Here is a 16,515-nt window from a genome sequence, read left to right on the forward strand (position 1 = left end):
CATAATATATATATACCCATATTGACTTCTTTGTAGTGTGGAAATTGGTGCTTCCAGGGACACTAAGGGCAGAATACTCCACGACCATGATCTCCGACCACACTCCACATTACATGGATGTGAGGTTGGAGACGGGCCATACTCAATGCCCCCCCATGGAGGTTGGACAGGGCCCTCCTGGCCGATAAGGCTTTCTGCGAGAAAATATCGCAGGCCATAGATGAGTATATTACTGATAACCGGAACAGAGAGGTCTCACCCTCCATGCTCTGGGAGGCGGAGAAGGCTGTGATCAAGGGGGGAATTAGTGCTTACAATGTACAAAGAGACAGGGAAGAGAGCAGCTAGGTGACAGCTAATCGACTCCATACTGGAAGTAGACCGGCAATACTCCGAGGTCCCAACCATAGAGCTCCTGGAGGAGAGGAAAAAGCTCCAAATGAACTTCAACCTGCTGTCCATGAAGAAAGCAGTGCACCAATTCCTCCAGACACTGGGCACCCTGTACGAGCTTGGAGACAAAGCCAGCCACCTGATGGCTCACCGGCTGTGAAAGGAGGCAGCCACGAGGGAAATAGCACAGATTAGAGACAGCAGTGGCAAACCAGTAGCGGAGCCGGAAAAGGTCAAGGCGACATTTGAGACCTTCTACATGGGCTGTACATCTCCGAGCCTCCCAAAGGGAACTTGGGGAGGAAACAGTTCCTCGATGGACTGGACATATCAGTTGTGGGGGAGGATAGAAGGCGGGGGCTGACAGCTCCAATAGGACTAGGAGAAGTCATTGAGAGCAAGCCCATGCAGGCGGGGAAAGCGCTGGGACCAGACGGGTTCCCGGCGGACTTCTACAAAACATTCGCGGCAGCACTGGCCCCGCACCTCCCGGAGATGTTCACAGATTCACTGGCGAGGGGCACTTTGCCGCCTATGCTAATACAAGCTTTAATCTCGCTGATACTCAAAAAGGACAAAGACCCAACTGATTGCGGGTTCTACAGACCCATTTTACTACTAAACGTAGACAGGTGAATACTGCCCAAAATCCGAGCCCGCTGACTGGAGAACTGCTTGCCAGAAGCGGTGACAGAAGACCAGACAGGCTTTGTCAAGGGTGGACAGCTAACATCGAACATCAGGCACCTGCTAAACCTGACAATTATCCCATCCAGGGAGAGAACACCAGAGCTAATCGTCTCCCTGGACACAGAAAAGGCTTTTGGCAGAGTCGAATGGAAGTAACTCACATATGTACTGGAGCAGTTTCAGCTTGGAACAAGGTTCACCGCCTGGGTGATGCTCCTGTACAAAGCTCCCACAGTGAGCATACAGACAAATACCACAAACTCGAAGTATTTCCAGCTTCATAGAGGCACAAGGCAGGGATGCCCATTATCCCTGCAGCTGCTTGCCCCCGCTCAGGGCGGCAAAGAACTGGAGGGGGATCCGAAGAGGAGGCAGAGGGCACAGATTCAGGCTCTATGTGGATGACTTGCTCCTCTACATCTCAGACCCACAGAGTAGTATGGAAGGAATCATGGATTCTTGAAAGATTTTGGAACCTTCCCAGGCTACAAACTCCACCTGAGCAAAAGTGAGATCTTCCCGGTGAACCCGCAAGGGGGAAGGACAGAGCAGGGGAGAATGCCATTCAAACAGGCCCAAAAGAAATACCACTACCTGGGGATCCAAATTGCCCATGACCGGACAAGTGGAACCTGACCAGTCTGGTGGAGAAAGTTAAAAAGGACCTACAGGGGTGGGACACACTCCCACAATCCCTGGCGGGTAGAGTGCAGACGAGCAAGATGAACATACTGCCCAAGATCCCCTTCCGATTCAGATCTACATCCCAAAGACCTTTTTCAACTCAGTGGAAAAATCAGCATGGCGTTTGTGTGTGTGTGTGTGTGTGGGCAGGGCAGGGTGGGGTGGGGGAGGTGCGGTGAGGAACATAAGGATCCCCTCCAAAACCTGCAATATTACCACTGGGCAGCAACAGCGGAAAGAGTAAAGGGGTGGGTAATGGGCCGAATGGGTGAGAATGGAGGAGGGCTCCTGCAGGGTGACCTCCCTCCGAACCCTGTCCACAGCAGCACTCTCATCACTACCGGCCAAACACTCAATGAGCCCAGTGGTGATAGCCACTCTCGGGTCGTGGAATCAGCTACAACAACATTTTGGTCTAACCGAGATGTCCATTAATGCCCCCATCTGCAACAATCACGCCAGCCAAAATGGACGCCACCTTCAAAAGGTGGAGACAGGACGGGGGGACAGAGACACTTGGCGACTTCCACACAGATAATAGACTGACAACACTAGAGGAACCGACAGAGAGGTTTCAACTGACATGGGGAAACAAATTAAGATATATGCAAATCAAAAACATCTTATGTAGGGAAACGTAGACACCCATGACCACTGCGACAATCGCTATTAGAGGAACTACTGGCTTGGACATTCGAGGGAGGGGAAACTACACCGACCTGTATGAGCGACTTCTGGGAAGTGTACGCTCAGCACTGGATGAAACGAGAGAAAAATAAGAAGAGGACCTAGGGTTTGAAATAGGGTGGGGACTCTGGAGCGAAGTACTGCACAGGGTTAACTCCACCTCCACTTGCGCAAGGCTAAACCTATTGCAGCTAAAAGTGGTACACCGAGCTCACTTAACAAGAACCCGAATGAGCAGGTTCTTCCCGGAGGTGGAGGACGGATGTGAATGTTGCCAAGGAGGCCCGGCCAACCATGGCCACATGTTCTGGTCTTGCCCCAGACTTGCTGAGTTCTGGGCAGCCTTCTTCGAGGCAAAGTCAAAAGTGGTGGGGATGAGGGTGGAACCATGCCCGAAAGTGGCAGTCTTCGGGGTATCAAAACAGCCAGAACTCTTTCTGGGGAAGACAGCCTATACCGTTGCCTTTGTCTCCCTAATCGCCTGCCGAAGAATCCTGCTTGGCTGGCGATCAGCAACACGACCCAAAGCTGCAGACTGGCTGGCCAACCTATCGGAATTTCTCCAAATGGAGAAAATCAAATTCACCACCCGGGGTTGAAAGGGGCTTTCCACAAAGTGTGGGAGCCATTCAACAATCTGTTCCAAGACCCGTTTGTAGCCAACAGCCCAACAAACCAGGGGGAGATGGGATCCACAGAAGAACCACAGGCACAATGGGGGGGGAGGTGGGAAAGAGGGAGGGAGGAAACAAGGAAGCACAGAACCCAACCATACCCAATACAAAACAGCACACGTAGCACCATGCCACCCCAACAGGACCACGTTGGAAGATTCAACGAGCAAAGAAGGCATGCCAGATAACAGGAAGGGGAGGGGGGGTCGGGAGGGGAGGGGGAAGTCAGGAGCGGGGGCCTAGCCAAAACTAGGCATTCGCTGAGGAATACATATTGTAATGGATGTATATTGTGAGTGGTAACTGATATATATAGTTTCTGTGTATGTTCACGTTTATCTTTGCTTTGTATAAAAATAAAAACCCTAATAAAAACAGTTAAAAAATAGAGATTGTGGATCTTCATTTTGGTAGGCTGAAATTCTGATAAATGGTCATTGAACACGTTTTAAATTAGATTCAGGTGCCAGTGTGACAGTCCTGTCAGACAAGGAACCATGGCTCAAAGGCCTCTAGCTTCAAACAACGGAAGCTCCGCCTTACAGGACAATGGGAGTCCAATTCCCAGTCACCAGCCTGATCCTGGAGCCACTGAGGTCTGGCAGAAATCAAATCTCTGAGCTGATGTACGTCATCTATATCAAGCCTTCCTCTCTCCTGAGCAAAGATGCCTGTATCATCCCGGATCTCCTCCAGAAGGCAGAGGATGTCAAGACTATCATGCCGTTAGCCAGGCAGAAAAGCACGATCCTGAATATACAAACATTAAAGAGTATCCCCACTCGGATTTCATTTTTCATCGCTCCTCTCTCTTTGCAAACGAGATTTGTCCATTATTATTCCAGGTCCCAGAAAATTCCTAAGGGCTAAGCCAACGGACCATCCATGAGATGACCACGATGCCTCCAGTGGAAGTGGACCAGACAACTATCAGCGGTCTGAAAAACCTCTACCTCCAACGATGACAATGGTACAGCTGGTCGACACAACAACCACTGTACACTCGCTGCAACTCCCAGCCAGCATGCCACAACCACAGGCTGGAAGCTGGTAGCAGTCCCTCACCATCAACAACAAAATGGGCAGGCGGGCATATCTCTCAACCTTCTTCCCACAACAGCAACGTTCTTCCTCAGTCTCAGGGGGCTTCATGAAGAAAAAAGGAAAGTAGGCATCAAGGAGACGAATACAATGTCCTTCCACCCTGCAAGAATAGATAGAGAACAACAACAGCCATGGCTCAATGCAAGAGCCAAAGTGACCAGGCATGAGTCAACGTAAAACAATGGAAGAATAGAATGGAAGCATTCCCAAATGCCAGTCCAACCTCCAAGAACCAGAACCAACAGAGCCTAGCACTCCTGCCAGAGAACTTCAATCAATATGTGAAAGGGCTATAAGGCCTCCGGTCCACCTGAACCTCTAACTTGAATGGGGGGGGGGGGGGGGGGGGGGGGGGGGGGGGAGATGGGGTAACAAGAATGTTGATACAGTTAATATTTTAATAGCAATAATATTGGAATGGGATTAAGGTTGTAACAGTAAGATAAATGCATAAGGCTTATATAAGACCTGAAGTAAATTAAAGTAGCTACATCCATGCGATAAAGACTTGGTGGAGATGTAGGGCACAATTCTCCGGAAAGGTTTCTAAGTGTGGTAGCGAACGGGAACTGCCACGAGCTTCCCTGTGCTTGGCCCAGCAAGGCCGGCAATGCTATTCAACGTTAATTGGTCCATTTAATGGGGCCTCATGGGCTTCTCGTCGCAAATGATGGCTCGCCAGCTGATTTGCCGACACCGTGCTCGCCAGCCCCCCGCTAACAAGGTCGAGCAGCACTTAAGCAGCACTTGCTTTGCCAACCCCAGCCACTCGCATCAATGGCGTCAAGGAGACTGTCCTCAGGATTCGGCGATGCAGACCTGGGGAGGCTCAGTGGAGGCCAGAAGAGATGTCCTGTTCCCCAGAGGGTCCCAGAGGGTGAGCCACAGGGCAGCCAGTGCGGCCTGGAATGAGGTAGCGCCGGCTATAAGCTCCGGGAGTGTGACCAGGATGACTGACCTCCAGCGCAGAAAAGCAGCCACACGCGAGCATCCACCACCCCCCCAACTCTCCTTGCAGTCCCCAACCCTCCCTACACCCTCCCTCTCCCTTAAACCCCCCAACCCTTCCTTCACACACTCCCCTCTCACCACTGTGAACTACACGTGTGGCTAATGATGCCCTCTCTGTGTCTCCTCAGGAAAAGCTTTCCCATAACAGTCGGGAGAGGGTCCAGGCTGGTGGAGGCATGCCAGACATCAGAATCCTCACATCCTTCGAGGAGCAGGTCCTGCAGATGACAGGGTTGGCCGAGGACAGGGCAGTCACACACGCCGAGGTTGGTGGAAGCCACAGAGGTGAGGGACTACCTGGAGGACTTGTCAAACGTACGTTGTTACTGCCGTACTGACTGACCCATCCCTCCCACTGATCACGTCCATTCTCCCGCAGGTCCTCCAGCCGACGATGCTGGCCCATCCCGGGTGGCTCCTCTCCAGTGTCCCAGCAGGACACCTCGGAGGGGAGCTCCAAGGAAGATACGATCGAGGTGTCACAGCTGTCAACCCCACCCTCCTCCAGCACAGGGACACACACTTTGGTGGGAAATGTTAGTGGTCAGCCTTCTGGGGCACAATCTGATGAGAACCACACAGCTGCTGCTGCACATCAGCTGGAGGCAGGAACCCTCAGGCCAGACAGCAGCTGGAGGCAGGAACCCTCAGGCCAGACAGCAGCTGGAGGCAGGAACCCTCAGGCCAGACAGCAGCTGGAGGCAGGAACCCTCAGGCCAGACAGCAGCTGGAGGCAGGAACCCTCAGGCCAGACAGCAGCTGGAGGCAGGAACCCTCAGGCCAGACAGCAGCTGGAGGCAGGAACCCTCAGGCCAGACAGCAGCTGGAGGCAGGAACCCCCAGGCCAGACAGCAGCTGGAGGCAGGAACCCCCAGGCCAGACAGCAGCTGGAGGCAGGAACCCCCAGGCCAGACAGCAGCTGGAGGCAGGAACCCTCAGGCCAGACAGCAGCTGGAGGCAGGAACCGCCAGGCCAGACAGCAGCTGGAGGCAGGAACCCCCAGGCCAGACAGCAGCTGGAGGCAGGAACCCTCAGGCCAGACAGCAGCTGGAGGCAGGAACCCTCAGGTCAGACAGCAGCTGGAGGCAGGAACCCTCAGGCCAGACAGCAGCTGGAGGCAGGAACCCCCAGGCCAGACAGCAGCTGGAGGCAGGAACCCCCAGGCCAGACAGCAGCTGGAGGCAGGAACCCCCAGGCCAGACAGCAGCTGGAGGCAGGAACCCTCAGGCCAGACAGCAGCTGGAGGCAGGAACCGCCAGGCCAGACAGCAGCTGGAGGCAGGAACCCCCAGGCCAGACAGCAGCTGGAGGCAGGAACCCTCAAGCCAGACAGCAGCTGGAGGCAGGAACCGCCAGGCCAGACAGCAGCTGGAGGCAGGAACCCCCAGGCCAGACAGCAGCTGGAGGCAGGAACCCTCAGGACAGACAGCAGCTGGAGGCAGGAACCCCCAGGCCAGACAGCAGCTGGAGGCAGGAACTTCCAGGCCAGACAGCAGCTGGAGGCAGGAACCCTCAGGACAGACAGCAGCTGGAGGCAGGAACCCTCAGGCCAGACAGCAGCTGGAGGCAGGAACCCTCAGGCCAGACAGCAGCTGGAGGCAGGAACCCTCAGGCCAGACAGCAGCTGGAGGCAGGAACCCTCAGGCCAGACAGCAGCTGGAGGCAGGAACCCTCAGGCCAGACAGCAGCTGGAGGCAGGAACCCTCAGACCAGACAGCAGCTGGAGGCAGGAACCCCCAGGCCAGACAGCAGCTGGAGGCAGGAACCCTCAGGCCAGACAGCAGCTGGAGGCAGGAACCCTCAGGCCAGACAGCAGCTGGAGGCAGGAACCCTCAGGCCAGACAGCAGCTGGAGGCAGGAACCCTCAGGCCAGACAGCAGCTGGAGGCAGGAACCCTCAGGCCAGACAGCAGCTGGAGGCAGGAACCCTCAGGCCAGACAGCAGCTGGAGGCAGGAACCCTCAGGCCAGACAGCAGCTGGAGGCAGGAACCCTCAGGCCAGACAGCAGCTGGAGGCAGGAACCCTCAGGCCAGACAGCAGCTGGAGGCAGGAACCCCCAGGCCAGACAGCAGCTGGAGGCAGGAACCCTCAGGCCAGACAGCAGCTGGAGGCAGGAACCCTCAGGCCAGACAGCAGCTGGAGGCAGGAACCCTCAGACCAGACAGCAGCTGGAGGCAGGAACCCCCAGGCCAGACAGCAGCTGGAGGCAGGAACCCTCAGGCCAGACAGCAGCTGGAGGCAGGAACCCTCAGGCCAGACAGCAGCTGGAGGCAGGAACCCCCAGGCCAGACAGCAGCTGGAGGCAGGAACCCTCAGGCCAGACAGCAGCTGGAGGCAGGAACCCTCAGGCCAGACAGCAGCTGGAGGCAGGAACCGCCAGGCCAGACAGCAGCTGGAGGCAGGAACCCCCAGGCCAGACAGCAGCTGGAGGCAGGAACCCTCAGGCCAGACAGCAGCTGGAGGCAGGAACCCTCAGACCAGACAGCAGCTGGAGGCAGGAACCCCCAGGCCAGACTGCAGCTGGAGGCAGGAACCCTCAGGCCAGACAGCAGCTGGAGGCAGGAACCCTCAGGCCAGACAGCAGCTGGAGGCAGGAACCCCCAGGCCAGACAGCAGCTGGAGGCAGGAACCCTCAGGCCAGACAGCAGCTGGAGGCAGGAACCCTCAGGCCAGACAGCAGCTGGAGGCAGGAACCGCCAGGCCAGACAGCAGCTGGAGGCAGGAACCCCCAGGCCAGACAGCAGCTGGAGGCAGGAACCCTCAGGCCAGACAGCAGCTGGAGGCAGGAACCCCCAGGCCAGACAGCAGCTGGAGGCAGGAACCCCCAGGCCAGACAGCAGCTGGAGGCAGGAACCCCCAGGCCAGACAGCAGCTGGAGGCAGGAACCCCCAGGCCAGACAGCAGCTGGAGGCAGGAACTCCCAGGCCAGACAGCAGCTGGAGGCAGGAACCCCCAGGCCAGACAGCAGCTGGAGGCAGGAACCCCCAGGCCAGACAGCAGCTGGAGGCAGGAACCCCCAGGCCAGACAGCAGCTGGAGGCAGGAACCCCCAGGCCAGACAGCAGCTGGAGGCAGGAACCCCCAGGCCAGACAGCAGCTGGAGGCACGAACCCCCAGGCCAGACAGCAGCTGGAGGCAGGAACCGTCAGGCCAGACAGCAGCTGGAGGCAGGAACCCTCAGGCCAGACAGCAGCTGGAGGCAGGAACCCCCAGGCCAGACAGCAGCTGGAGGCAGGAACCCCCAGGCCAGACAGCAGCTGGAGGCAGGAACCCCCAGGCCAGACAGCAGCTGGAGGCAGGAACCCCCAGGCCAGACAGCAGCTGGAGGCAGGAACCCCCAGGCCAGACAGCAGCTGGAGGCAGGAACCCCCAGGCCAGACAGCAGCTGGAGGCAGGAACCCCCAGGCCAGACAGCAGCTGGAGGCAGGAACCCCCAGGCCAGACAGCAGCTGGAGGCAGGAACCCTCAGGCCAGACAGCAGCTGGAGGCAGGAACCCCCAGGCCAGACAGCAGCTGGAGGCAGGAACCCCCAGGCCAGACAGCAGCTGGAGGCAGGAACCCCCAGGCCAGACAGCAGCTGGAGGCACGAACCCCCAGGCCAGACAGCAGCTGGAGGCAGGAACCGTCAGGCCAGACAGCAGCTGGAGGCAGGAACCCTCAGGCCAGACAGCAGCTGGAGGCAGGAACCCCCAGGCCAGACAGCAGCTGGAGGCAGGAACCCCCAGGCCAGACAGCAGCTGGAGGCAGGAACCCCCAGGCCAGACAGCAGCTAGAGGCAGGAACCCCCAGGCCAGACAGCAGCTGGAGGCAGGAACCCCCAGGCCAGACAGCAGCTGGAGGCAGGAACCCCCAGGCCAGACAGCAGCTGGAGGCAGGAACCCCCAGGCCAGACAGCAGCTGGAGGCAGGAACCCCCAGGCCAGACAGCAGCTGGAGGCAGGAACCCTCAGGCCAGACAGCAGCTGGAGGCAGGAACCCTCAGACCAGACAGCAGCTGGAGGCAGGAACCCCCAGGCCAGACAGCAGCTGGAGGCAGGAACCCTCAGGCCAGACAGCAGCTGGAGGCAGGAACCCTCAGGCCAGACAGCAGCTGGAGGCAGGAACCCCCAGGCCAGACAGCAGCTGGAGGCAGGAACCCTCAGGCCAGACAGCAGCTGGAGGCAGGAACCCTCAGGCCAGACAGCAGCTGGAGGCAGGAACCGCCAGGCCAGACAGCAGCTGGAGGCAGGAACCCCCAGGCCAGACAGCAGCTGGAGGCAGGAACCCTCAGGCCAGACAGCAGCTGGAGGCAGGAACCCCCAGGCCAGACAGCAGCTGGAGGCAGGAACCCCCAGGCCAGACAGCAGCTGGAGGCAGGAACCCCCAGGCCAGACAGCAGCTGGAGGCAGGAACCCCCAGGCCAGACAGCAGCTGGAGGCAGGAACTCCCAGGCCAGACAGCAGCTGGAGGCAGGAACCCCCAGGCCAGACAGCAGCTGGAGGCAGGAACCCCCAGGCCAGACAGCAGCTGGAGGCAGGAACCCCCAGGCCAGACAGCAGCTGGAGGCAGGAACCCCCAGGCCAGACAGCAGCTGGAGGCAGGAACCCCCAGGCCAGACAGCAGCTGGAGGCACGAACCCCCAGGCCAGACAGCAGCTGGAGGCAGGAACCGTCAGGCCAGACAGCAGCTGGAGGCAGGAACCCTCAGGCCAGACAGCAGCTGGAGGCAGGAACCCCCAGGCCAGACAGCAGCTGGAGGCAGGAACCCCCAGGCCAGACAGCAGCTGGAGGCAGGAACCCCCAGGCCAGACAGCAGCTGGAGGCAGGAACCCCCAGGCCAGACAGCAGCTGGAGGCAGGAACCCCCAGGCCAGACAGCAGCTGGAGGCAGGAACCCCCAGGCCAGACAGCAGCTGGAGGCAGGAACCCCCAGGCCAGACAGCAGCTGGAGGCAGGAACCCCCAGGCCAGACAGCAGCTGGAGGCAGGAACCCCCAGGCCAGGCAGCAGCTGGAGGCAGGAACCCCCAGGCCAGACAGCAGCTGGAGGCAGGAACCCTCAGGCCAGACAGCAGCTGGAGGCAGGAACCCCCAGGCCAGACAGCAGCTGGAGGTCTGCTGGATCCCAGGACCCAGCTGGGTCCCAGCCTGATGCTGAGCCTGTGGTACAGAGGCACCCGGAGCTGATGGAGACGTTAGGGTGCGGTCAGGACATTCAGAGCGAGATATCAGCGATACTCCAGCGGGTCCATAGCCGACTGGAGGAGTCCCAGAGGCTACAGGCACTGGAGATGTCACCAGCAATGCGTGGCACCGAGGCCAACAATCCTGGGATGGTGACTGCAGTGGAGAGCCTAGTGCACGACGTCGGCACCATTGGTGAAGATTTCCATGGTGTCGCGCAGTCGGTGACGGCCATGGCTGAGGGTCTCGGCAGAATGTGTGACTCGCTGGGGGATGTGACTCAGTATTAGGCCGATGTTGATGAGGTTCGGCGGGACATGTCCCGCTCTCAGATGGGCATGGCCGAGGTGCTGCAGAGTCTATCCCAGTCACAAGTGAGCATTGCTGAGGTGCTGTAGAAAATGTCCCAGTCACTGAGGAGCATCGCCAAGGGCATCGACACAATGGTGCAGACCATGGGGAACTGTCAGGGCTGGCAGAGCCAGATGATGCAGGGGCAGCCGGGGCTCCAACCAGCTGCCCCTCCTTTCTATGGTGAAGCCCAGAGTCCTATGAGTTCTGACCCGGAGGAGGAGCGCTGGGTGCCAATGCTCCTGTGCAGTGCTGAGGGAGTGCTACACTTTTAAGTGAGGCAAACTGAGGTCCCATCTGCACTGTTAGATGGATGTAAAAGAGACCAAAGAGGACCAGAAGAGTTCTGCCCTCTGTCCTGACCAATAATTATCCCTCAACCAACATCACTCAAACAGGTTACCTGGTCATTTTCCTCAGTGCTATTTGTGGAAATTTTCTGCGCATAAATTGTTGGCCCCATTTCCTACATTATGGACGGGATTCTCCCAACGGGAGTCTAAGTGCCGACGCCGGAGTAAAAACCGGAGTGTTTTACTCCGGCGTCGTTGCCTGTTCTCAGACCCCTATTCTCCCCCCTCCGTGGGGTTAGCAGGGCCGTCATGCGATTGACGGGGGTGGGGCCTCGGCGCAGCGTCAGAGACCCGGCGACTTGGGTCCCGCACATGCGCAGTTGGGCCAGCGGCAACTAGCGCATGCGCGGTGGCCATCCTCCCCAGGCCGCCCCGCACAAACATGGCGGATGGATCCGGGCTCGCCGGCGAAAGAAAGGAGGCCCGCCGACAGAGAGGCCGGCCGACAGAGAGGCCCGCCGACAGAGAGGCCCGCCGACAGAGAGGCCGGCCGACAGAGAGGCCGGCCGACAGAGAGGCCGGCCGACAGAGAGGCCGGCCGACAGAGAGGCCCGCCGACAGAGAGGCCGGCCGACAGAGAGGCCGGCCGACAGAGAGGCCCGCCGACAGAGAGGCTGGCCCGCCGATCGATTGGTCCCGATCGTGTACCAGGCCGCTCCGGAGGGCCTCCCCGGGGTTGGGACCCCCCTCTCCCCCCACCCCCCACAGGCCGCTCCCGGCCTTTGAAGCCTCAGGTCCCGCCAGCCCGACAGCAGGTAAGAAGGGCGCCGGTAGGACTGTCATTTTTTTCGCCGGCCGCTCGGCCCATCCGGGCCGGAGAATCGTCGCTCGCCGTTTGCGCCGATTCTCCAAGCGGCCTGGCGCGATTCTCATGGCGCTGGTTTCGGGGGGGGGGGGAGAATAGCATGCGGGGGTCGGGACAGTGTGGCATGATTCGCGCGGCGCCCCGCCGATTTTCCCACCCGGCCAGGGGGGGGGGGGGGGGGGGGGGGGGGGGGGGGGGGATGTTGGGGGAGAGAATAAGGGCCTCACGGTAGCATGGTGGTTAGCATCAATGCTTCACAGCTCCAGGGTCCCAGGTTCGATTCCCGGCTGGGTCACTGTCTGTGTGGAGTCTGCACGTCCTCCCCGTGTGTGCGTGGGTTTCCTCCGGGTGCTCCGGTTTCCTCCCACAGTCCAAAGATGTGCGGGTTAGGTGGATTGGCCATGCTAAATTGCCCGTAGTGTAAAGTTAATGGGGGGATTGTTGGGTTACGGGTTAAGTGGGGTGATCATTGTTCGGCACAACATCAAGGGCCGAAGGGCCTGTTCTGTGCTGTACTGTTCTATGTTCTATTCTAATACCGCCCTAAGATTTGAAAATAAACTTAATTGGCTGAATAACATTTTGGGAAAACCTGTGTTATAAAGGGCGGTATCTAAATGCAAGTCGTTCTTTCTTTGGCCCATGTGGCTGTATTTTGCCTACCATTGGCTAACGGTCTCGGCAGAATGATTGATTCGCTGGGGGATGTGACAGTTGACCATTGAGTTCGTTTTGATGGAGCCCAGTTCAGATTCTGAGTCAACATGCCTATGTCCATACTTTAGTGCAAGGGATCATCAGATTAGCAGTCAGGAAGACAGACCCTGTACATACCCAACCTCTTCTCCTGCTCCCTGAATGTGCACAATGGAGACTGCCTGCGGTATCCCATTCCTGTGATCAGATGGACCTTGGGGCCTGCCTAGCTTGGATGTCTCGGTCTTTTTACTGAGCATGAGATTGGAAAGCGGCATCTGCATGAGGCTCCATCCGGTTGCACGCTCAAGGAAGACTGCCAATTCTTGTTTGATGTTTTAATCACATACAGTCTTCCCCCACACTCCTCTCATTGGTCGCATCCAGTATGTTGGCCCCAGCGAAACGCTGACTTCCCAGCCAGGATCAATTGTGTCTGTCAGTCAAACAGCCATTTTCTATATTGTCAATCTTTTTATGACAAATGAACAAAAGCATTCGAAGAAAATAAAACAAAACTGCATAACTTTAGTAAAACTGTGGTCTTTCTCCTGGATCACTGGCAGAGATTAATCATTAATTCCCAGAGACTCCAAAACTCCACTTTGGAGCTGAGACTGAGGGTGCTTGTGGATTGCAATTCACTAAGGAAATCCGGCTTGCTGTGGCAACTGGACTTTTACTCACCTGCTGTAATCCAGAGCTATAGGTAGTGATGGTGGAGGTTTAAACATTCTTTCCATCACATGGCTGACCAGGAATCTTTCCCGCTTTTACTGCCTGCCATTTGCACATGTTGGAAGAATTTGCAGGTCGACACTCAACGTATTTGGCTACCATTTTGACCACATCTTCCTCAGCCGTCAAGTCCTGGGCTGGGACTTCTGGGTCCCAGAGCTTCTGGCTGAGAGGCAGGGACACTACCCACTGCACCAGAGGTCCTTCCTCTGAGAACGAGAGTGAGGGATAGAATGAGAGATTTACAAGTTCATGTGACGGGAATGGATCAGATTGCTGGACTAAGATTGTGTCACTGGCAATGACTCCAGGTAATAATACCCTCGGCAAAACGAGCGGCAGGTGGGATGAGTAAAGCATTAAAATGATCTCAGCTTCTGGTCTGTTTTACATTGGTAGGAACACTCAGGGTGGGTTTCTCCATTGGCTGATGCCGAAAGTGGGAAATGTGATTGGGCGGAGAATAGGTTCCGACGCTAAAATCACGGCGGGCGCCGATTTGACACTAAATTGCAATTCCCCATCACCTCGACAGCAGCAACAGTGCAATCCAGAAGGCAGATACAGCAAACATCGTTTGCATGTCATTAGTGGACCCGACCCAGTATTCTCTGGAGCTTCTGCGATACCCCACCTCGATGGGCCGCGTTCCCAACGGCACGTTTCAGTTGTGGAACCGGCATCATGGCAGCTGAGGGAAAGAGAGGGAGTACAGAAAATGTCCAACATGGTCATACTTCGCTGACAGTTGTGACACTGGCCAGGGGGTGCTTCTTCTGGGGGCAGGGGGAGTAGCGGGGGGTGGTCAAGAGGCGGGCTGAGGGGCAGAGTGGGCGGGAACGGAACGCCATTGCCGCAGCCGGAAAGGCAGCCATGCAGCTGCACACGCTACTGACAACCCACTGTGAACTTAGGGCCACGGGTCGTATAGGTGTGCCCCCCCCCCCCCACCCCTAGGTGCTCTCTGGCCCCAGCAAACCCATCAGCTGTATTAGCATGCCCAGCACAACCAGTGCCACCTTGTGGGCTGGGATGAGCGTGTGTGGGGAGTGTAATGTGTGTATGCGGCTGCAGCTTGTCAGCCTTCTGAGTGTCAATCACGGACCCAGTGAATCCCGTACCATTTTTCATTGGAATCGGTCGTGTTCCACATGGTGCCGATGCTAAGCTCTCCACAGTCGCTGAATCGGTCCAGGTTCGGTGCCAGTTTTGCTGTCGTGAAAGTCAATGAATCCTGCCCTGGCATCAACACTTAGTCTCAGGAATAGAGAATCCTGTCCTCACTCTTTCATTCTTGTTTCCAGGTTAATGGTCAATCAGTATTTGGGCCGGGTCACAGGATGGGGAAACCTACGTGAAACCTTTGTGAATACTCCAAATTCAAGACCTACATTCCTACAGGGAATCCAGCTTCCCATCGTTAAGCAGTCGATCTGCAGATCATCCACCAATATTCGAGTGACGGACAACATGTTCTGTGCCGGTGAGTCAATGGAGCATTGGAGAAGCGTCTCAGCAGGGGAATAGTTGGTTAAAATACTGTCCTTTCATCCTTGACTGGTGGAGTTAAATCTCCCTCCTTCTCCCTACCCTTTGAATGCTGTTAAATGTCCTGGGTAAGAACATCCTGGTGGCAAGCTCAGTAGAGTAGCCGGTGAGCCCATGTGTACTGTACAAAAGTGTCTGTAAATCATTACCGGCATCAAAGGCAATATCTCACACACCCCGTAAGACCATGAGATACAGGAGCTGAAGTAGGCCACTCAGCCCATCGAGTCTGCTCTGCCATTCAATGAGATAATGACTGATCTGATAATTCTCAATTCATTCTTGGTAGATGTGTTGCTGGCAATGTTACATTTATTGCCCATTTCTAGTTGTTCTGAGAAGGTGGTGTTAGGCTTTTCCTTTGAACTGATGCTCTTCCTATGATGATGGTGTTAGGTAGGGAACTCCAGAATATCAACCAAAATCGATCAATACGATACATGTCCAGCTCAGGTGAGTGTGAGACTTGAGGGGAGCTTAGAAGTAATGGTTTTCCCAGGAGTCCTTTGCTCTGATATTTCAGGATGATCGAAGTTGCAGATGATGCAGTCAAAGTAACCGTGAGATGTTGCTGCACAGAATCTAGCAGATGGCATGCACAGCAGCCACAGAGCACCAACGTGGTGGGAGTGAATTTCATTTGAAGTGAAATGCTCCCTCTCATTCAGGGAAGGGAAATGTCAGATGTTTCCTTCATGTTTTAGTGACTGATGTTCCAGCAGTCTTTGCAGAGAGCAGATCCCACATACTCAGCCTGGGCCTGATGCATGGTACAGAGAAATAGTAGTACAGTGGTAATCCAGAGGCCCGGGTTAATTTCCAGGGGTATTCGGTAAAATTTTAATTCAATTAATAAAATCTAGAATTGAAAACTAGCCTCAGTAATGGGGACCAACGGCCTACCAAGTCACTCAGTTCAGGGGCAATTAGAGGACAGGCATCAAATGCTGGCCTTGTCAGTGACACGCACAACCCGTGAAAGAACAAAGAAAAATTTCCATCCAATCACTGCTCCTAATTCCAAACCTAGTTAGTGAATTTTGTGGGGTGAGGATGTTGGGGTGGTGGTTAAAAAATGAATAGTGCATTCTTTTGGATTAAACAGAAATGTTACACAAATATAATTCCTTAATCTTTTCTCTCCTGCCCTCCCAAATAGGTAAACATTGAGTAAGGAAATGGTTAAAAATTCCTACACTTGATAATATTTTTAAGTAATTCATTCTTCCAGGGAGTACTAACAATGGGAGGAGTGAAGATGAGGAGTAGTGAAGAAACAAGTGATGGGAGAGCGATGAAGGGAGAAATATTGAAGCAATAACAGGTGGGGGGAAATGGAGGGGGAAGGGGAGGAGTTGAAGTGGTGAGGTGAAAAGTGTAGATTGGGAGTGAAAACTGGGGATTGTGAAGAGAGAAAGGAAGAAGTCAAGTGATGAAGTGGGAATGAAGATGTAAAGTTGGTAGAATGAAGAAGTGAAGAAGCTAGCCATGAATAGAAAGGGAGGTAAGATAGGAGTGAAGGTGGGTGTTGTGAAGAAAGAAGGAGTCATAGAATCATACAGCACAGACACAGGACCTTCGGCCCACTAAGTCTATGCCAACCATCAAATACCAATTTAGACAAA

At 56.0% G+C, this 16,515-nt stretch overlaps 1 protein-coding gene across 1 annotated transcript in view; it reads left to right on the top strand.

Moving 5' to 3' along the window:
- The window catches only part of f2 (coagulation factor II (thrombin)), a 128,178-nt gene that overhangs the window by 91,328 nt on the left and 20,335 nt on the right, over positions 1 to 16,515 (top strand). The window contains exon 12 of the mRNA XM_038807411.1: positions 14,647 to 14,825. Coding sequence (XP_038663339.1) covers positions 14,647 to 14,825 — 179 coding nt within the window. The remainder of the gene's footprint in view (positions 1 to 14,646; positions 14,826 to 16,515) is intronic.

This window comes from Scyliorhinus canicula, chromosome 9 (assembly GCF_902713615.1).
Source record: "Scyliorhinus canicula chromosome 9, sScyCan1.1, whole genome shotgun sequence".
Lineage (NCBI taxonomy): Eukaryota > Metazoa > Chordata > Chondrichthyes > Carcharhiniformes > Scyliorhinidae > Scyliorhinus > Scyliorhinus canicula.